Source organism: Alosa pseudoharengus, unplaced genomic scaffold (assembly GCF_046254945.1).
Source record: "Alosa pseudoharengus isolate Yale_2024_CS ecotype anadromous, Long Island Sound unplaced genomic scaffold, YU_APseudo_1.1 YU_APseudo_1.1_scf_20, whole genome shotgun sequence".
NCBI lineage: Eukaryota > Metazoa > Chordata > Actinopteri > Clupeiformes > Clupeidae > Alosa > Alosa pseudoharengus.
The window spans coordinates 4635064-4656553 of NW_027468664.1; the positions used below are offsets into that span (position 1 = coordinate 4635064).

Here is a 21490-nt window from a genome sequence, read left to right on the forward strand (position 1 = left end):
GACCAATCACCTAAACACTTTAACACAACAGTCCATGGCTTTCTTACTTCCAAACCTGTACATGTAGGCCTATATAGTAATTAGTAAGTAACAGTTAAAACACTAAATCAGGGAAAATGTTTTATTTACAAATAATCACAAAATTAGCATTGTTCCAGTCTGAATGTTTATCAAATTCTCTTCAGAAACCATTATTTATAAAATATACAGTACATTTTACTTGACAATAACCCATAATTTAATCCCTCAGAGAAGACCATTGTGCTTGTGAGGCAAATGTTATAAACAAATTGCTTGTCCTGAAAAACATTAATTTACACAGTTCATTAAGAAACATTTCAGTGAGTTTTAAAAGAATCTACCTCTATGACAGTACCATGAGACATAAATTCACAATAAAAGAATTAAATAACAAACAAAACAAAAACATGTTTCAGTCACAGCATTTATATTTTGGGCCAAGAGATATAAAAACACAAATTCAGCATCTAGGCCTATTTTACATTATTTAAACTGAAGACTTGGTTTGCAAATCATTAAAGTATTTACAGCATTTTGACCTGAAGTAGTTCTAAGGCACAAGGAGAAAGAAGACCAAATAAATACAAAATCATAATACAGCAACAAACCATCACCCCTACAGCTAGATACACCAAAACCCCCTCCCTGATACAAATTACTGAGTTTGACATCAACTCCAGTTTGCAGTGTTGCAACAGTAGTACACAAAGAGAAAAAAAAGAACATGATGAAAAAATGGCAAAAACATTTTAATTATTGAATATGAATCTCCTCATTGTAAAATATTCTTAAGGACCATGTGGTAACTATGATATGATCCTTGACTGGGCACAAACAGGTGTATGAAAAGGTTTAAATCAGAGGAGGTCAAGCAGATTAGTACTGAAAATATATCAAAGGAAGGTTGACCTTTAAAAACAGATGTCCCTCTACATTTTCCAACATTGGTCTGGACTGATTCAGGGCACAATTCATACTCCCTGTGCTGAACAGTGTTTCTGCTGGTGCAACACTAGGGGGGCAGCCCACGTAGCGAACAGCTACTTTAGCCAGCTCTGGCCATAGGTACTTTTTCAAATTCCAATAATCCAGTGGATTGCAGGTTTGATCCAGAATGTTTTCCTCCAAGTACTCAAGAACTGACATTTCTGAAGCAGGCTTGTCCTCCTGTTTGATTTTGTTCCTGATGTCATCCATGAGAGACCAGAGGTCATCCTTACTTGCAACAGAGCTGTTGGATGGAGCTGAAGCTTCACCACATCCATTGAGAAGAGGCTTTGCTTCCTCTGAGGTAGACAGCGAGACCTCAAGTTCTCGGATGAGGTCTTGTTTGCACCGTTCGGCCTCTTCCTCTGAGAACAGTGAGGTTTTGTACCGTGGGTCCAGCATTGTTGCCCAAGTGTATCTTGGGTCATGCAGTGTGGAGGACAGTCTGGTGACCATGGCGTCTTTTAAAGACTTGAGCATGTTGTCTATGCCCATTGTCTCATCAAAAAGCATATCAATTTTTCGATTGAGGATGTGTATGAGAGGTATGACTTGGCCGAGTGTGGCAGTGCGATTGCTCATCTCCCTGCAGGCTACCTCAAAAGGCTTTAAAGCATTGCACACTGACTGCATCACCTCCCATTGATCACAGCTAATCAGTTCCCTGAAATTGCACTCAATGGACATTTCATCAATGGCTTTCTTTTGTTCCACTAAACGTTCAAGCATGAAAAAGGACGTTTTCCATTTGGACGGAACATCCTGGACAAGTTGATTTTCAGGTAACTCGTACGTCTTCTGTAGTTCTGTCAACTTCTCCTTTGCTTTTGCTGAGCGGTGAACACGTTCACAGACTTTGCGAGCAATGCTGAGAATATTCTGAACCATTCTCTGACTCTTTATGGCTTCACTCACGATGAGGTCTATTGTGTGACCAAAACATTGAAGGGTGGCATGACCACAGTCTTCCAAAACATTTCCAATTATCTGGTTATCTGTTACAGTGAATCCGATCCTGAGGCCGGCAGAAGCAATCCATGTATCCCAGAGATACTCAAGCTGCTTCTGAATGTTCACCATGTTGTAGTCACAGTCTATCTGAGAGACACTGAGGAGAGCTGAACAATGAAAGTCTTGGCCTTGTGGACGTACACATGATTCATAGGCAACCCAATGAGCTGTCAGTGTCAGATATTCCCTGGTTTGGCTGCTCACCCAGATACTTGCTGTAAAGTGGACAATGCCACCCTCAGCCTCTTTCAGATGTGTATGGACAACTTCTTTCACCCTTTCATACATTTCTGGTATGGCAGTGCTGGTGAAGTAAGATGATGAGGGTAGAGTGTACTGTGGTTGGAGGTATTCCAGCAGTCGATTAAGACCAATATTCTCCACCACTGCTGATGGCTGAAGATCAAGTGCAAGCATTTCTGCTACGAGTTTGGTGATTTTTTTGGCAACCGGGTGGTATTGATCAAATTTTTCAACATTTTCTTCATATGAGGAAGTGTCCATGAGCTCTTGGTTAACTTGAAGTTCAGCAGTTGACACATCACCTGAGTTATTGCTGTTATTTTCAAGATAATGTCCATGAAACCTCTGCATGTGCCTAAACAAGCAACTTGTGCCAAGGTTTGTGGTCTTCTTACCTCTGCTAATTGTGCGGCTACAGTGCAAACAAATCACCTTTGTGGGATCTGCAGAGGAAATAGAAAAATGATTCCACAGCTTTGAAGTCTTTTTGCTGAAAAGTGACAGGGTATTTGATTTTCTCTCATGAACAGGGCTGTCAGTCTCCTTGGCAGGTACTCCCTGTGTGTAGGGTGACTGTGGTGAGGGCTCCTTGTCATATGCATTTTTTTGGTTCCCTAGGACATCCGGGTGTCGTCTCATAAGATGTCTCATCAAACAGCTTGTGCCAAAGTCGCCACGTTTCCCTCGACTAATGACACAGGGACAATATCGACAGAGTGCTTTCAGCTGGTCAACAGGTGAAACAATAAAATGATGCCACACTTCAGATTTCACCCTTTTCATTATTTTCTTGTTTTGCTGGAACACTGAACTCAGATCCTCATTTAAGTTTGGAGCATCAGATGGTTCCTCTGTTAAAGAGGCTGAGGGTAGATTTTCACGTTTCAATCCAAACGACAAATCAAGCAATGACTCCTGCCCTGTATGATATGTGGCATCATCCGATTCCTCCTCCTTAACATATGTATTGATATTCTGTGGCACTTCATCTGATGCTTCAGGAGAACAAGAGGCAAAAGTAGGTTCCTTTTTCACCTCAGCCGAGTCCTGTGCCTGTGTGCGTGACAGAAGTGTAGGTGGTGTTGTGTATGGTGGTGGAATGCTGAAGCCCTGTCCATTTTCCTCTATGACGATGTCACGGTGGGCACGCCACATGTGGCGAATCAGGCAACTTGTTCCCAAGTCCTTTCCATTTTTCCCTCGACTGAACTCATTCATGCAGTGTATGCACACAGCCTTGGAACTGTCAGTAGGCGATAAATAAAAATGCTTCCACACTACTGATCGCCTCCGAGAACTGGAGTTTTTTGGTGTTGATGCCAAACCTCCATCTATCAGATCATCAATGTGGTTGTTGGTGGAATGTGGGGATAAACCAGTGCCAGTTGCGGTCTTGGCACACTTCTCCAATTTTGGTTTGATTTTTAAGGGTACTTCTTTGGATGATGTGTTGGTGGCTTCTGTTGTGGAGGTTGATGGTGAGGTGTTGTTTTCGGAAGTAACTGTTGTATTAGCTGCCAAGTCTCCATTATTTGGTGATTTTATGGGAGGTATTAAGGATGAGGCAACAGCACTAGAATTACAGGAGGTCTCCCCATCTTGTAAAAGCACAGTGGGGTGAGCCCTGCGTACATGTCTCATTAAACAACTAGTGCTTAAGTCTTTTTCATTTTTACCCCTACTAAACTCTTTCATACAGTACATACAAATAGCTTTGGTACTATCTCGTGGAGATATGAAAAAATGGTTCCAGGCAGGAGACTTTTTGCGTGGGTTCACAGGATTCCTTATGGATGTCAGAAGGCTCTGAGTGACAGCATCCATGGCGACATCATAAAGGGTACTTGTGTAGCCACTAAAACCACCATAGTCATCATTATCTCTGCTAACAAAAGGGCCTACAGAAGTATCAAATGGTAACTTTTCCTCCTCTGGCATGCCCTCATCCATTGAATTTGGTTCCTCTTTGATATGCAGTATTGTTTCATTTTCTGGTGGACTTTCTTCATCCACATCACTGTTCTGGTTGTTAGGCCCATTTGGAGAGGTTGGAGAATCCTTATTTTCACTAGACTCCCCAGTGACAGCACCGTCTGATGACTGTCCGTTATCCTGAGAAGATACATCGTTTGATGTGCTCTCAACAGCAGAGATATCATTAGCTAAAGCTTCTGACACACAGGCAGAGGATTTTGCATCTGTTCCATCGTGAGGTGTAATGCTGTATGATTTAAAAACATAACCTTCTTGACCCTCAATTTTCAGACATGTTCCTTTGACCTCTCGTCTCTTGTCCTCCCCTGTGCAGCCATTACTTTCCAGGCCTACATCACTTTTATGAGAAAGGCCCTCTTCTCCATCCATGTTAGCCGAGCAAGAATCTGCAGGGGGGCTGAATGTTCTCTACTGAAGGTTAATTGTCAAATGTTCAAGAGTCATTAGTGTGGTGGATTTGTATGTTCCTACAGTATGATCAAATCAGTGTTATTCTCCAAATCCACACAGGGCTGGCAACCTCTGCAGTGGTTTGAAGTTGCTCATTTCCTGTAATCCTGAAGAAAAGAAAAAGAAAATATGTTCAGATTAGATCCAACCTTGTCTTGCTTCTTCTCTCACACACAGCTGCCCGTGTGTTATGATGAAAATCAAGTAAAACTCAATATGTAGTTCAGGTCATACAAAGGCAAACTTATATTTTCCATTGTTTTCAAAACACCCTTTCATTCTAACACATTCTAGTCAGACATTTAAATAAGAATGTATGCTTTGACTTATGAAATGGGAATGTAATTCCAATGTTAAGCCAGATTTGATTTCCTCAAGTTGGTAAGAAAGAGACACCAGCAGCAGGAAATACAACGCTGTGTCCAAAGACCATCTAAACCGGAACTGTAGACCATCATCAGAGTTGAGGTTTTTGGACTGGCAACGCCACCCCTCCCCACAACTACTACTACTGCAGTTCACTAACTACCTAGTTATAATATAACTGTAAACATTTACATTACATTTTATTGTAATGTTACAGACAGGAATGCGTGATTTTAGCTTTTGGGGGTGTTGTAAAAGCGACATTTGCGTTGCCCCTTCACCGAGGCATAGCAAACGGTTATCCTAGGGTTAGCTCTCGTGTATGGTATGAGATGGTTTGCAGTCATGTTTACATTACTATATACTAATAGGTATAGGTTATCAAGCACTAGCTTACCAAATACCATAGTCAAATATGCCCGTTGCTTTTTGACAATGATTACTCAACTTTTCCGGGTTTGCTTGCTACGTTCCGGGTTCTCCTTAAAGACACAGTGCTCACCATAAGGCATTCGCAGTCAGGCTACAGTAACGTTAACATTTAAGATGTCAAACAAAGCATTTCAAGTGACAGCGGCTAAAGGCAATTGTGAGCGTACTTCCACTTTGCTAGGTAAATAACTACATAATGTCTCAACTATTTAAACATATTCGGAAAAACGATAGCCAGTAAGGTACATGAGGAAACCAAGTAAGTTACGGTTATTTCGTTCATGTCGCACAAATAAAATTGTAGCACTCTTAGAAGAACACAGATATTATTACGAGAATAGGCGCTGGGGGGTAATTTTGATGTTGTGGCCATTCCTTGGCGAACATTAGCCACCTAGCTACCAAGCTAATGTTACAAGGCTATCATGGCTAGATACTTGGCGCGTGTTAGACAAAAAAACAAATAGGAACACAAACTACAGGCTAACGATAGATAGCCTAACTGTCACATGGATTTGTAAACGGAGTTTCTCAGACAGAGTAATCCCAACAGATTTACAGCTACGACACGATTAAATGTGACCACAATTAACTGACCACTCAAAAAGCTAACATTAGCTTGTATGGTCCTTTCGACGGCAACGTTAGGCCACACAGGACATAACCTGGTGAGACAGAACCAGATCTTGGCAGCAGAACAGTCTAGTAGAACCAGCTAGGGAACCGGATCAGCAATATACTACAACCGATTTCCATCAAGGAAATAACCTAAAATAAAAGCTTAAAACATGCTTACCTCAATAACCCGTCTCATAATTGTGTTAGGTTTCGGTTCCTAAACAGTTAAAATATCGCATGTGATTGATCCAGGGGGGCAATTAGTTCGTTGCTTTGTCTCCTGTGCACTTAGCGTTAACATCAGTCGGTGGTAGTAGTAGCTCCCCTCAGCGACCGACGGAAGGAACACGCTTTCATGATGTCATAGGGTTTAAGGGTGTCCAATATGGCGACTGGGCAATAAAAAGAAAACAACACATTATATGTCCAATACACTATTGATAAAATTATATTGTTGTATTATGTGGTATATTACGCTCTAATGAAGAAACATATTGGTCATTAAATATAAGTATCTAATGGACGGCGCGTGTGTGTCTCCATATTTCACAGTGGATTCATTTGTTTCCTTGCTTGCCTGTTTGGATTGCACTTCAAATTAACCCAAACATACGGGGTTTCTTGACCTAAGGGTCTCTCAGGGGCACCTAGGCGCCATTATGGGTGGGGTTAACAAAGCATCAATGTAATATTTAAATAACAAAAGAAAAGATTGCTTGCGTGTTTACCAAAACACCACAATAGCATACTCCACCTTTACCCCTGATTCAGTCTTATCTGTGTCACCTAATTTAAAACGCCCCCCAACTTGGAGGTATGCATGCTCAGGGCACTAGTGGTCAGTTTATACATGGGTCTATGTCAGTATCAGTATTCACCTTGATTTATAAGTCGTTCCCCTCTATTTTGTGAATGAATGGTAAATGCATTGTGTTTCACACGAATAAAGTCTGTTTCCCAATGCCCACTGATATAAATAATACGCAGAACACACATGGGTGGCAACTTTATGTAGCCTACATCGTTTGCGTAATACGTAACGGCGTAGAGCGTAGCGGGTGGGACAGTCAGTGTAGTGAGCTGACTGCATTGTTGTTGGTAGGAGAGAGAAGCCCACTGCAGCCGATCGTTAACGTTACAGGAAAGAGGATACGTAAAAGCATGAATGATATTCAGATCAAAAGAAAATACTGATGATGCATTCGATTTAATGAATCAAAAGATCGTAGTGGATACATGTCTGTATCCTTTTATTTTGTCGGTGGGTAGCTGTACTAGCAGTCGTTGGATGAGAACATTGTGTACGGACCTTCAGCCGCTTAGCAGGCCATATCGCCATTGCTTGTTAAAGCTGCTGCCATCTACATCTAAAAGAATTGAGTTCCTGAGGTAACGTGTTTCATTTGTGGTGTTCTGCCATTTTAGGACAATGTTGGCAACGGCCATACTCAGTTATGAGGAAGTGAGAAGTTGAGCAAGTCAAGAAGACAGAGGGGGGATGTTTCGCGTGTTTGGACGCCATTTGCGGTTTTATTATTGTGTGAGCTGCCCCTCTCTCTACTCAGGCCGCTTGTTGTGATGCGTGCTCTTTCCTTTATTGGTGTGTTTAAAATAAACGTGAACAGCTTTGAGCTAAGTAGTTGTCAAGCATGCATACTTGGTTGTGCACTAGCAAGCTAGCTTGCTATCTCAGTCATGTGTGCCAAATTGAATTTAAAGGTATCCAGAAGGACTTCTTGCTAGGATGTGTCTTTGCTAACTTGGCTAGGTAGCTGGTTTGGGTTAGCCAGTTATCGAAGAGCTTCATGGCCAGATAAAACTATTAAAATAAAGGCGTGGAGAATAGTAAAGATATCGCCATACTGATTGCAGAGCGGTAACAGTATTATTTTTTAATTATGTGTATGCAATATATTAAACAAAATTACATTAGCTAGTACCCGGAACGGGCAGTGATGAGCTAGCTTAGCTAGCTTAGATAGCTGAACATAGTAGTCCTGTCTTGATGGCGTGAAGCTACGGCTCTTAACATTTAAATTAGTGACGCTTTACTGAAGTGGAGATCAACAGCATTCTGCTTGTCAGCTGTGCCGATGTTGTCCCTAGTTTGCTATCCTGATAAGAATAACAGGATGCAGGCAATCTCATTGAGTTGTGCTCAATTGTTATCGTTTCGTTTCGATAGATATGCATTGCGTTCTTTGGGACAAATAGTAGCCAGTTCTCTTAAATGTCACGAATGTTTCTTGTTTTTATCAGACCGCTTCTACCAGACTGTATAGACCCTTTCAAGAGAGTTCCATTATCAGCATCATAGTTGGCCCCACAAGGCTTCCGTTTTAACATTCCATATGTTATCTTAATGCAGAGGAAGTAGATTGGGAACCAAATAGAATGTTCAAGCATTGTTTTTGTTTTTATTGTTGAAAGGGTCTTCATGATGGTATTGCTTGTGACGCAATATTTCATGTAAATTCTGCAAACCAGCTGTACTTTATTTTCACAATCAAGGAAATGGTGCTCTCTTAATGATATGTGTGTCAATGCTCCATTTGTCAATATAACTATTTTGCCTTTATTTGATTAGAAAAGGGGAGGTCACAATAGATGTGTCTATTAAATGTCATAATAGATGTGTGTATTTTTCTTATTTGCAGTTTCTTAAGCTGTCATAATGAAGAAGAAAGCTCGGCACCACAAGGCCCCAGCACCTCAGCGGCCTTCCTCTCCAATCAAACCATCACCCAACAGAGAAACCCTGACTTATGCACAGGCACAGCGCATGGTTGAACTGGAAATTGATGGCCGGGTGCATCGTATCAGTATATATGACAAGTTGGACATAATCACTGATGACGATCCAACTGCTCAAGAGATCTTAGAGTGCACCAGCAACAAGGAAAACAACGAGAAGCCACAGCAAGTTCTCCTGCGGTCTGTTAGGCTAAAAAATAGCCAGCAGAAGAAAAATGCTGCTCTGACCAATGCACATGGTGGACACGTGCCTGACAGCACTCTTCCTGAACCCAGAATTCGCAATGTTGAGTACAACCTGCCAGCAGTGCCTCGCAGACCCCCGGCATACTACAAGTATGTCGAGAAGACCGCAGAGGAGCTTGATGAAGAAGTGGAATATGATATGGACGAGGAGGACTATGCATGGCTTGAGCTAGTTAACGAGAAGAGAAGGAGCGAGGGATACAGCCAAGTCTCTCAGAATGTGTTTGAGTTCCTGGTGGACCGCTTTGAGAAAGAGTCATTCTTTGAGAACCAGAGTCAAGGGGATCCTCAGTCCCTCATTGATGAAGATGCTGTATGCTGCATCTGCATGGATGGGGAGTGTCAGAACAGCAACGCCATCCTTTTTTGTGACATGTGCAACCTGGCAGTGCACCAGGAGTGTTATGGTGTGCCCTATATTCCTGAGGGCCAGTGGCTGTGTCGCCACTGTCTTCAGTCTCCCCATCAACCTGCAGACTGCATTCTCTGTCCCAACAAGGGTGGGGCTGTTAAGAAGACCAACGATGACCGCTGGGGACACGTCGTTTGTGCCCTTTGGGTGCCTGAGGTGGGCTTCTCCAACACAGTCTTTATCGAGCCCATAGACGGCGTTGCAAACATTCCACCTGCCCGCTGGAAACTCACTTGTTATCTCTGCAAGGAGAAGGGTGTTGGTGCTTGCATCCAGTGTCACAAAGCCAACTGTTACACTGCGTTCCATGTAAGCTGTGCACAGAAGGCTGGCCTGTTCATGAAGATGGAACCTGTCAAAGAAATGACAGACGCTGGATCCCCCACCTTCTCTGTGAAGAAGACAGCCTACTGTGACGCGCACACCCCCAACGGTTGTGTCCGGAGACCTCTTACTATCTATGATGATACCAAAACCAAAAATGGACTTTGTCAGACAACAGAAAAAAAATGCAAGAGGACCAGATTAAAAGGGAGGTCCAAAAAAAAGAAGTGCAAGAAGACTGAGCCAGTGACTGCTGTTCCGAGTGTTTCTGTGCCTAGCTTTCCTCCCCAAAGGTATGTTTGCTTTCATTTAGAATAGGTAGGATATTGAAAAATATCAGTATTTTTTTTTTCTTCTGACATGCATAGAAGTAATTCATTTTATTTTCCCATTTATCTACAGGTTAAACACAATCCTCAATCAGGTTTCTCTTCAGAAGAAGAGGGTATTTGTCGAGCTGGTCTTGAATTACTGGACTCTGAAAAGGCAATCTAGGAATGGAGTACCTCTAATAAGACGACTTCAGTCTTGCTTACAGGCACCAAAAACTGTACCACCGGTAAGTGGAGTTCAACTGCAGCTGAACTTATTCTGCTTTAATGAATCAAGAAATGTAGTGTCTTTTATTGGAATGACTGTTTCATATCAATCATTGACATGTAGAAACACAATGAGGAGGAGAGCCGGGCCTTAAAAGATCAGCTCAAGGAGTGGCATCGGTTGCGGCATGACCTGGAACGTGCCAGACTACTTTTGGAGCTGATCCGCAAAAGAGAGAAGCTGAAAAGAGAAGAGGTAGTCTATTTTTCAGTGTTGTGCCTCATTTTTTTTTATCAAATATGTTGGTGGGCACTTGTCAATGGCATTATGCGTCATGGAACTCCAAATGTGAATTTTTCTATTAAATGAGATGGATTTTTTTTTGTGCTTTCCTGTCTTGTGGCAGATGAAGATGCAGCAGAAGGTGTTGGAGGTGCAGCTTAGTCCATTCAACATCCTGCTGCGCGCAGTGCTGGATCAACTCCAGGAGAAAGACCAGGCCAAGGTCTTTGCACAGCCTGTTAGCCTTACTGAAGTAAGTCTGGTAACAGTCATGAAGTGCACTTCTATAAGGCACTCACACCTCAGTGATGAGCCTGGTTTGCACTGTAGCACTGTAGATCAATGCTTTCTATGGTCTTGGGCATGTTGTGTTTAGACATCATGCATCTTGTTACAGTTGGCTCATTGACTGCAACAGAAATGAGGACTGACCACAATTCATATTTATTGAAACAAATATTGAATGTGAAAAACGGGATTTAAGCTATATTTGGTGAAAAAAGCAGCACAAACAAAAGTAACCTACACAAAATGAGAGAAGGAGATGGTTAAGGAGTATACACCGCTGTCACTACCCACTCTCCTAACACTGACACTTCAAGGGCAACTGGAGGTGCAGTGGAGCATTTCATATCTGTGTTTCAGTTCATTCTCAATAGTCCCTTTATGTTTAACTGCTGAAGAGCCTTGAATCAGAGTATTTTACTTGGTATGCTGACAATTATTCCAACATCTTTATGCCTACATCGTCTTTGTTAGCAGTTAAAGATGAAGTTAAAGTTAAAATTGACTGGTATTTAGCAGATGCTGTTATCCAAAGTGACAAACTCACAATGGCGGGCTCATATGGTTGTCAAGATGTAGTAAATTGCTACTTACTCACTATATGCTTGTATAGTGACCAATGCAATATGGACAATTTAGAGGTTGGTGTGTTTGTGTACAAAATGCAAATAACACTGTATTGCCCATTGAAAAAACAAAATGGTTGATTGATATATTGATGCCAAACGATTACTAACACCTAACACTTTTTGTAACATTCAGCGAATATCTCCTCACAATCCACCAGCTCTGCATTCTATGAGAACAGTGTAAAAAAAAGGCCCTGGCCTTTGGTTCAAATATAATGGAAGTTGCTTTGGACAAAAGCATCTGCTAAAACATGGGCACGGTCATCCAGCATCGATTACTCTACCTTTAACTCAAATTCCTCCAAATGACATGTGTGTCATTGTACATGTTCACTGTTAGAACTGCATAACTAGTATGCAGTATAAACAATGGTAAAAGTGAGACGGATAGGAGTTGTCAAGTTACTTTTCAGCATTTTTAGCCCATGAAAGATTTAATAATGGCTGATGAAACTTAAAGTTTGTATGTTGGATAGAAGTTGTGTCGATAGTGAGAACATTGTACTCTGGGTTTACTAGGGATTGTAATTGAAATAAAACCCTTGACAAATATTTGTGTTTTGATTTCTCAAGGTTCCTGACTACCTTGATCATATTGAACGCCCCATGGACTTTTCCACTATGAGAAAACACATTGATGCCCACGTTTACCGCAACTTGGACGAGTTTGAAGCAGACTTCAACCTGATAATTGCAAACTGCATGAAGTATAACGCCAAGGACACGTTCTTCTACCGAGCTGCAGTGCGCCTCCGAGACCACGGTGGGGCGCTGCTCAGAAAGACCAGAAGAGATGTGGTGCGCATCGGCTTTGAGATCGACAGTGGCCTTCACCTGCCTGAGCAGCCCAAAGTGGAGCCGTCATCACCTTTCACATGGGACGAGGGTAAATGGAACACACACATGCAAGCAGATTTTAAACACAAACCAGCAACAGCAAAGAATGACTTTGATACACACTGGTGGTCACAGACCGTCAAGCTAGAGCTTGATTGTAGTAGTATTTTTAGTGCTGTTAAAAATCATCTAATTTACTGCACTGTATGATTCTCACCAGGAATTCCCACCAGGGATTCCCACTAACAGATATTATTTCCATATTACCCTGTAAAAAAAGGTTTTAACTAGGGCTGCGCGATTTGGGGAAAATATCTAATTGCGGATATTGACCGATATTGCGATTTGCGATATGATTTTTGAATGTCAATGAATTGATTCAGTTCAATATTCCAAATGTCTTTTTAATTTGTGCCACCCCTGATTGGTGAGCACACCTGGTGCACAAAAAGCACATCACCACCGACCGACTGAAGCTCACCAATCAGAATTTCTATGCCACTCACACACTACGCACACAAGTGGCATAGTCAAGGAGGATGAAATGAATATAAAAGTCAGAAATGTGACAAAATGAACTGTGCACGATTATTTGTAGCTTTTGCGATAAGGTAATTGCGCTGGCTCATATTGCTATTACGATTGTGATAATTGTGTAGCCCTAGTTTTAACCTTTATATTAAAAGGTCAGAATTGCTGCATTGCCCTAGTTTTAACCTTCATATTAAAAGAGATCAGGATTGCTGTTTATAACATATGTTTATTTACATTATATATAGTGGTACCCTACTATTTTCCTCCCATATCGAGGTTCACTTCATCTACCTTTTGCAGTTCACACTAGAGCTCTTAAGCATGTGTGTGTGTGTGTGTGTGTGTGTGTGTGTGTGTGTGTGTGCGCTCTTTTCATGAATAGTCATTGTTTGTTTTCCAGTTGACCGGCTGTTGGTCCCAGCCAACCGAGAGCACATGTCCCTAGAGGAGCAGCTGCGGGAGCTGCTGGAGAAGCTGGACCTGACCGCCGCCATGAAGACCAGCCCCTCGCGCAGCAAGCGCCTCAAGCTGCTGAAAAAGACCATCAACGACATCAGGAACGAGATGAGTCTGAGGAAGACCCTGTCAGCCCCCGCCGAAAAGAAACCTGCCGTAGAGACGCCGTCATCAGAAGAAGGTATTTTGAACTGAGTAGTTACAGAGAAGAACTATAGGGATGGACACAGGAGATGGAGGGATGGATCAGGGGGGTATTCCAAGTATGTGGTTTAGAAACCAGGGTAAGTTAACTCCGAGTAAGTGCTAAACCTCCTACAACAAAGCCTTATGGCATTGTTTTGTTAGGAGGATGAAGCCATACAGCTTTCTATTAGGAGGTTTACCACTTACTCTGAGTTAACTTACCCAGGTTTGTCACTAAACCACGTACTTGGAATATCCCCCAGCTTTGTTTGCCAGTCATTAGACAGAATGTTTATTTTCTCAGTTAGATCTTCCTCCCAGCTCTGACAAAGCGTTGTGTTGTTTTGCAGGAGATAAGTCTCTTCCCCCGAAGCTTGAACCTTCAGACGCCTTGCCTTTGCTCACAAACTCGGAAAGCAACTCTGAACCGCCTACCCTCAAACCCATCGACTCCAGCCCTGACAAGTGCCCCAAGCGGGTGAAGTTTGACCGTGACAAGGGCAACACCTCAGTGCCCAAGGAGACGCTCAATGGACACTCGCAAGACCACCCGCTTCTCTCCGACAGCGGCGTCAGCGTGGTGGCCACCTCGACGCTGGCCGAGCCGTCGGCCCCGGTCAACAGGCGCACGTCGGTGCTCTTTCGCAAGTCCAAGAGCGTGAGCCCCCAGAAGCCTGCCCGAGGCATGGAGGCCCCCGCTGCCTGTCCGCAGCTCGGCACCAAGACCTTCCTGTCTGTGGTCATCCCCCGGCTGGAGACGCTCCTACAGCCCAGGAAACGAGCCCGCAGCCCCAGCAGGGACAGTGAGGGTGAGGACGAGTCCCCTGTCAAACGCTTAGACACAGGTGAGGGGCACAGTCTGCATCATATGCAACACCTATAGCATACTGTTACGAGCATTAACTAAGGCAGTGTGCGAAACCGAACAAAAGCCTGCCTGCTAAGATAGCAAGACATTGAAGCATGTCCAAATCAAATATTTGGATGAAAGTCTGCCTTAAAAGATACCTGCCTTCATGCTGCCTTCAACCAGAGATTCTTTAAAACGTCTCCACTTCAACTTCCTCTGATTCAGTCAGCTGTCGGTAACCTGGCAACGGCGTTCTGTGTTGCCGTCTTCCTCGGCCGTCCGAAACAAAGTTCATAGCTGGTACCTTGACGCCTGCTACTGCAAGTGACTCATTAAACAGTTGAAGGCAGCTGGCAGCTGTTTCATTTCCATTTCGGACAGACCATACACGGATGCCCACAGTCATGTAACTTTCCATTGTGAGGTAAATAACCCAATGGCCGATATATACTCATGACAAAGGACAATTGTTGAGCATAAGCATGGAATGGCAAGCTTTTCCACACCATCTTCTCATTCTGGATTTACATCACTGCCAGCTAGTGCTATCCACACAGCATTTATTTGCCTGCAGTTTGTGACTGACTATAAGCTCTTGTTGGTCTTGCGGCTGCAGGTCTGTCGAACGGCTTTTCCGTGGAGCAGGAGAAGGAGCTCAGTCCCAGCATGCAATTGGAGCCGCGCCGCCGCTGTGCGTCCGAGTCCAGCATGTCGTCCAGCAGCAGTGTGCAGGGAAGCTCCAGGTAGGTGCTGTGCTGTGCTGTGCATAAATAAGCCCACTTCTGGTGCCCAAAGATGAACCACACTTCCCTTAGAGTCTTGAGTCTCACTAATTCCATGGGTGCTTATTGCACTTTCTGCCTTCTTTTTTTTTTTTTTTTTTTTTTAAAGCTCCATCCTTAGTCTTCCAAAATGTGGGAAGGGGAAACCAGCACTCGTGCGGAGGAACACTGTGGATGACAAAAATGAACTAATCGCTTGCATTGAGACTGGGAACTTTGCCAAAGCTGCAAGGATTGCTGCTGGTAAGTTGCCTGTGTAGGGGAGGCACCAGGTTCCATAGGGTGTAATGCATGTGGTTGTGAATGAGTTTGTGAAATTAGTGTTCACTCAGACTAAGTGACAGGCACTTACGGAAATCATTTATATTTGTCAAAAGTCCTCATGTGTGGTTTCACCGACTTGCTTGTCGCTTAGTTTGAATTCTGAAATGTTTCTTATACTCAATTCATGATAAATGGACAACAATTTCCATTTTTTAATTTATATATTTTCATAGAGTATTTGCATTAGCTTTAATTTCTGGCAGTAAATTAATATGTTGTCAGCATCATGTGTTGATGTATGCCCTGTGTTTGAAGTATTTCTTGTGGCGTTGTGTTGTGTTGGGTTGGGTTGGGTTGTGTTGTGTTGTGTTGGGTTGTGTTGTGTTGTGTTGGGTTGGGTGCCCTGTCACTATAAGCATGGCTTTGGAGGTGTTTTGCTCTGTTTGCAGTGAACCCCACATAACTTGATTGTCGTTATTCCTGCTTCCATAGAAGTTGGCAACAGCAATATTTGGATGCCCGCTAGCGCTACAACAGTTGTTCTGGAACCTCTAAAACTAGTTTGGGCAAAATGTAGCGGATATCCTTCCTACCCTGCCTTGGTGAGTGTGAACGCGTGCATGTGTCAAACTGACCATCTCATTTTTCCGCCCCCTAGTTTGCTGCCTCTTGTGGACCTTTGCACGAGTGGACTCCTTTCTCTCTCTCTCTCTCTCTCTCTCTCTCTCTCTCTCTCTCTCTCTCTCTCTGAGACACACACACTTGCTGCCCTCACTCACATTCCGATCGAACTTGTATGTGTTGAATGTGAACTTGTGCTTGTGAGAAACGTGACCCAAGACCCCACCACTGATTTCTCCAGTGTGGGATTCTTTGTCAGCTGTATTCTAAAAACGAATAGGAAGCACTAAACCACTTTGCCACTAGAGGGCAGTCTGTGTACCCTTGAAGGTGTAAAAGGGTTAGCAGCAGTACAACGTCAGTGTTGACAGGCCCTGCAGGTGACCACATCACGTTTTGTGACAAGTACAAGTTTGTGTGTGCTGGGCCAGCCTTGTATTCAGCCTACCAAATGTCTGTAACATACATATTGTTCCTCTTCCAGATAATAGACCCTCACATGCCACGAGTGGGCTGCCAGCACAACGGGGTGTCCATTCCAATGCCCCCACTGGACGTACTAAGGGTCGGAGAGCAGATGCAGTACAAGTCCGAAGAGAAACTCTTCCTCGTCCTCTTCTTCGACAACAAACGCAGCTGGTGAGTCTCATTTCACATAAACTTAATTTGGTTATCCCCTCCAGTGGTGTTGGGACTTTGATGTTGTGGTGTGTTTGAGCTCCCTCTTCAGGTGAATCTGGGAATTTCAACCCTTGCTTTGCTTCTGTTGGTAATTGTTCAAATTCATTTCTCAGGCAATGGCTTCCTAGATCCAAGATGGTTCCGCTGGGTATGGACAAGACCATCGACAAGATCAAAATGATGGAAGGTCGTACGTCTGCGGTCCGGAAAGCCGTGCAGGTTGCGTTTAGCCGGGCCATGAACCACTTGAGCAGGGTGCAGGACGAGCCAATCAGTGACCTCAGTGACGTTGATTAGCAAACATTCACATCGGTACTGACTGCAGAAGGACCTTGTCCTGCGTATCGGTCCTGCTGGTGTTTACACGACGGTTCTCAGATGGCCTTCTCTCCCTTGGTCCCTCTAACCTCACTGTGGTCGCACGCCCCTGGCCCCACCGTTCTTCCAGTTGCTGCTTACTGAATGTGTCAGTTCCTCCATCTCCATTACTGTGCTGTGAGGCTGCTACAATCTTCACTGCCAAGGCCATCGTCATTTTGTCCACTCATCATTCACTTCATCTCCACTTGTGGTGAGAAAAGAAACAAAAAAAATCATATTTAACAGATTCTGTAAATAACTGTACAACAGTTGGACACTAACTTATTGTGTAGAAAAAGAATTGGTACTGTACATGACTATTTGTAGTATTTATACTTTTGGTGAATTATGACTTCTGTTCCACGGTGCACTCCTTGCCGTTGCTGTGAATGTCAAGCTGAGAAACAGTGCTGAGATTATGGCTTGAACATATTTGGAAAGTATTTTTTTCCCTTTGGCTTTCTTTTAATATCTTATATTGGTTTTAAGTTATTGAAGTTTATACACATAAGCTTCCCTTTGGCATTAATGTTTTTGTAATGCAGAATGTTTTTACAAGTTTTAGTATATTTTGTTCGTACATATTTATATAACTAAATATATATCTGTATTCTTTGGACGCTCACTTGGGAAAAGTCTTTGGTTGTTAGAGAATTGAAAAGCGTATTGAAACCAAAAGAAAAAATGGTCAAAAAAGAAGAAATCTTGCTGCCCAGATTCCTTTTTTCCATGCTTTTTTTTTTTTTATAAAGAATTTGTGTGGTGTGAGTGACATTGCTTATTTGTATACGGTCTTTTTAAATAATGCATTAATTTAGTTGTATTATGGGACCTTCAAAATAGATGTTGGATGACGTGCCTGTGTTATTTATTGTCAAGTAAAGTATTTGCATTACTTTATATGAAAAAGAAAGTGTCAGAATTTGATAGGGAATAAGGCACATTTTGGGTGGATATTTTCGGTTGCCTTTTTTTTATTATTAACAGTATCTGGTAAATTTGACGGTTTGACTGTAGACTTTTAATTTCATTCAATTAGTTGTGTTCTGGGTAGCAGTGGGTAGTCTTTTTTTTTTACATCATGTCTTGACTTTTTTATATTTGAATGAGTGCTGGGATTTTTTTTGGTGTCTTTTTTATAGATTCACTGATAATAAAAGACAGGGATATAAACCTGACTGATTTGTTATGTTTTGTCTGTAAAGCAGTCTTTGGGAACTTTGTACATGCGAACTTAGATGGGAGCTACGCATACATTTAACCAGTAGAGGGCACTAGAGCTCCATGGCAGACTTCTTGCATCACCCACTTTATCTACTGCATCTTTCTCAGTAAGGTTATCTTAAAAAATGTGTTTTAGTTATACAATGTATATTTGAAGGCAAGGATAAATATTGCGTATAATATTTATATTATACTCATGTACTTGTTACCATATCTCCACGTAGTTTGTGGATGTTGCTGACAGCCAAATTTCAGAAATATTTTTTTGTACAGGCTTTAACTTATTTCAAGGATGAAAAAAATAGGTTAGGTTGTGGTAGGTTATATCACAACAATATTCTTGGAAATTCACATGATTATGAATAGATGCTGTGTACAACAACTTTGTTGAAAGCAAAAAATTCAGTGATGCTTCACTATTTTTATATTTTATTTAGATACGTTTTTCTAGGTAAATAATATCTTTCATTTTATCTTGATTGGTGTAAGTCATTCCCACCTACTGCAAAGGTGTTTTGTTTTCATATATCTACCAGACCAGAAAACGTGAAAAGAAAAGTAAAGCTTTTACAATTACTGCCAAATCTATTTCTGAACGAAATCTTAAGTTCTCTAGTAAGATTTTATCAGTCCTTCTGACTCCTTATGTTGGTGCTGGTTAGCTCTATTCCAGACAGAAACTCCCAATATGTTTGCCTGTTGTACATCCCTAAGGCTCTTCTGCACTTCTTTGTATAATCATACAGTATTTAACAGTGGAAATCTCTCCAACTGATGTTTTTATTTCTAGGCAGCACAAACATTACCTAAAAAGTGCAATGGGTGTGGAAATGTTTTTCATTTGTTTACATTTATTTAACATTCAACAGGGCCTGCTGAAACACTTGATTATCATATTGTTGTGAATTTAATCTAATTGCAAAATAGTTTTTGGCTGGAATTTTAGGATGGATGTGGAAGCTGCAGGCACCCTGAACACAGCAGTAAAGGGATTCTTATTAATTTATTATTAATTGAGTGGCTAACCAACAGTTAATTTCCACACCTTTTAAATAGTGGTTTATAATATAATCTAAATAATATATTTATTCTGCATTTATTTTGCAAATTGCCATAAATACCATACTTGACAGTGACACACTGTACATTCTGCTATCACAAAAGGCAAAAAGAAAAAGAAATTTCAGAACTAATGACATGTATCCCTAGAATGTGCCTCTAGCAGATCTGGTTAGATGTTTAGCTTTCGTCACTTACTCCATTTAGTACTTTCAAGTAATTATGCATCCATATGCAAATTGGTTTACTTGGTTAAGTTGGTCGTATAACAGTATACCATAAAGGTTTACGAAAGCATTCCATTCAGAACCTGAATGGCTGCTGGGGGCCAATATGAAATGGAGGGTGAGGATGAACGTGAGATGCTAATGTCAATATCACTGAGTTGCACAGATGCTCCTCTTGGGTTCTTTATCCCTGTCATACTGATTGCACAGGGAAGTAAACACCTCGCTCAGGTGGAGAGGGTAGCAAGTCAGGCATGAATATCAATCTCGCACATCAGCATCATCAAATAACTTTGACAGAGCTGAGGAGCCCTAATTAGCCTGATGCTCAATGGAGACCCCTCTTCACTCTGCGCGGTTTAGCTAGCAGGTGAGCTCCAGTGACAGTAGAGGGCTAAAGGACTATCCCCAATCAAGGTTGGGCACAGAAAGTACAGAACTTCACCTTCTGGAGACAAGATGTGCACTGGAACTGTATTAGAACAGAATTCACTGTGGTATTCTGATTTCATAACACTGTGACTAATGTTGTGTTGTTTGCCTAACTTACCCTGTAGATATTTAGTATATAAGACCAAACAGGCACCAAATAGCCAAAAGTTATCTTCATTGTTATATACAATTTAGTCAACAAAACTTCACTGAAACATATCTTGCAAGGTGCCTGCCTGCCTGCCTGTCTGCCTGGGTACATATCATTTTAGAAAGTAAAATCACAAGGATATGAGAGATGTTCAGAACAGGTTTGAAAATACCTTGAATATGATGGTTTCCCAAGGTTGTGTGCATCTCTAGACACCAAAAGCCTATGAAACGCTTCAAATTTAGTAACAATATGAATAAGTTCAACTTATTCATCCTCAGCATATCACCACACCATCCCCTGACTATATTCCAATCATTTGGCCAGGGATGCTGTAAGTGCATTAATATTAATGCATTGTGTTTCAGACACTCTGTAGAGGGAAACAAAAATGGTGCATTCACAAGGTATTCCAAGACAACAAACAACTTCAAAAGAATTTAATTTACAAATATTATAAGTCAAGTTTTTAAGTTAATGTTATCAAGCTATGTGAAAAGTTATGACTATCATGCCAAAACAGTTCTGAGAGTTTGACTGGATTATATACTTAAATCCTTTGCTCTTGTTGCCATGTGTCCACTTTTAGGTTCACAGTTTACAAATATTCATGAATGCCACCTCTTATAAATGTTTCTATAGTAGCCTACCTATAACACAATATATAATCTACAGTACAAAACATTTTTATTTGTGTTGTACCATGTAGGTGTTCTATGTTGCCTCTTGCCAAAAAACAACATGGCTACTGCCAATTATCCCTAAATGTCATGATTTTGTCTGCCTTGAAAACAGAGCGACTCGGCCTCACAGGGAGAGCCTTTGAAGTGAGGGATAATTAGTTGTAGCAAAGATAATTAGCAGAGTCCAGAGCCAGAATAAATAGACTTAGCACTGCATGAGCATAACTGTATATCGGGATTCTCTTAAAGGCACAGTCTAATTATGGCATCAAAGGCTGCTTTTAGGTTGGGCAGGGGACACTATAGATTTGGTGCTTGTGTATATAACCACACGGAACATATTGTGTGGTAGGTACAGTGCACGTTGCTGGTTGTGGATTGTGATTGGCTGTTGCCTGGTGGCAGGAGGAGGTTGAGAGGGTGGACCAGGGAGAGGGTGCTTTATCCCTGCTCCTGGGAGAACTCCCCCACCAGTCTCATCAACATTCCTCTTTTTCAAGGGCAGTGCTGTGAGTGACAGGGCTTAATGTGTATCTTGCTAGAATTGG

At 42.0% G+C, this 21490-nt stretch overlaps 1 protein-coding gene and 1 long non-coding RNA gene across 2 annotated transcripts; one reads left to right on the top strand and one right to left on the bottom strand.

Moving 5' to 3' along the window:
* Window positions 1–107: 107 nt before the first annotated feature.
* On the bottom strand, window positions 108–6477 carry LOC143135929 (uncharacterized). The gene is made up of 2 exons (XR_012989253.1): window positions 6302–6477; window positions 108–4814 (listed from the first exon to the last, which is right to left on the bottom strand). It is a non-coding gene; the product is annotated as an uncharacterized LOC143135929 (long non-coding RNA).
* A 736-nt stretch (window positions 6478–7213) lies between these two features.
* LOC143135930 (bromodomain-containing protein 1-like) lies at window positions 7214–18344 on the top strand. Its single transcript, XM_076296293.1, has 13 exons — window positions 7214–7512; window positions 8781–10152; window positions 10262–10418; window positions 10523–10654; window positions 10806–10934; window positions 12169–12481; window positions 13367–13603; window positions 13959–14453; window positions 15075–15201; window positions 15350–15483; window positions 15997–16106; window positions 16610–16764; window positions 16920–18344. Exons 2-13 carry the CDS (start codon window positions 8798–8800, stop codon window positions 17101–17103), a joined length of 3528 nt encoding a protein of 1175 aa, XP_076152408.1. The 5' UTR covers window positions 7214–7512; window positions 8781–8797; the 3' UTR covers window positions 17104–18344.
* The last annotated feature ends 3146 nt before the right edge of the window (window positions 18345–21490 follow it).

What these genes read in the sequence shown, in the direction of transcription:
- LOC143135930 (XM_076296293.1), top strand. Translation starts at nt 8,798, where the DNA reads ATGAAGAAGAAAGCTCGGCACCACAAGGCCCCAGCACCTCAGCGGCCT. An exon ending in AGTGTGCAGGGAAGCTCCAG is followed by an intron (nt 15,202 to 15,349) that starts GTAGGTGCTGTG and finishes TTTTTTTTAAAG; the next exon opens with CTCCATCCTTAGTCTTCCAA. An exon ending in AGCTGCAAGGATTGCTGCTG is followed by an intron (nt 15,484 to 15,996) that starts GTAAGTTGCCTG and finishes CTGCTTCCATAG; the next exon opens with AAGTTGGCAACAGCAATATT.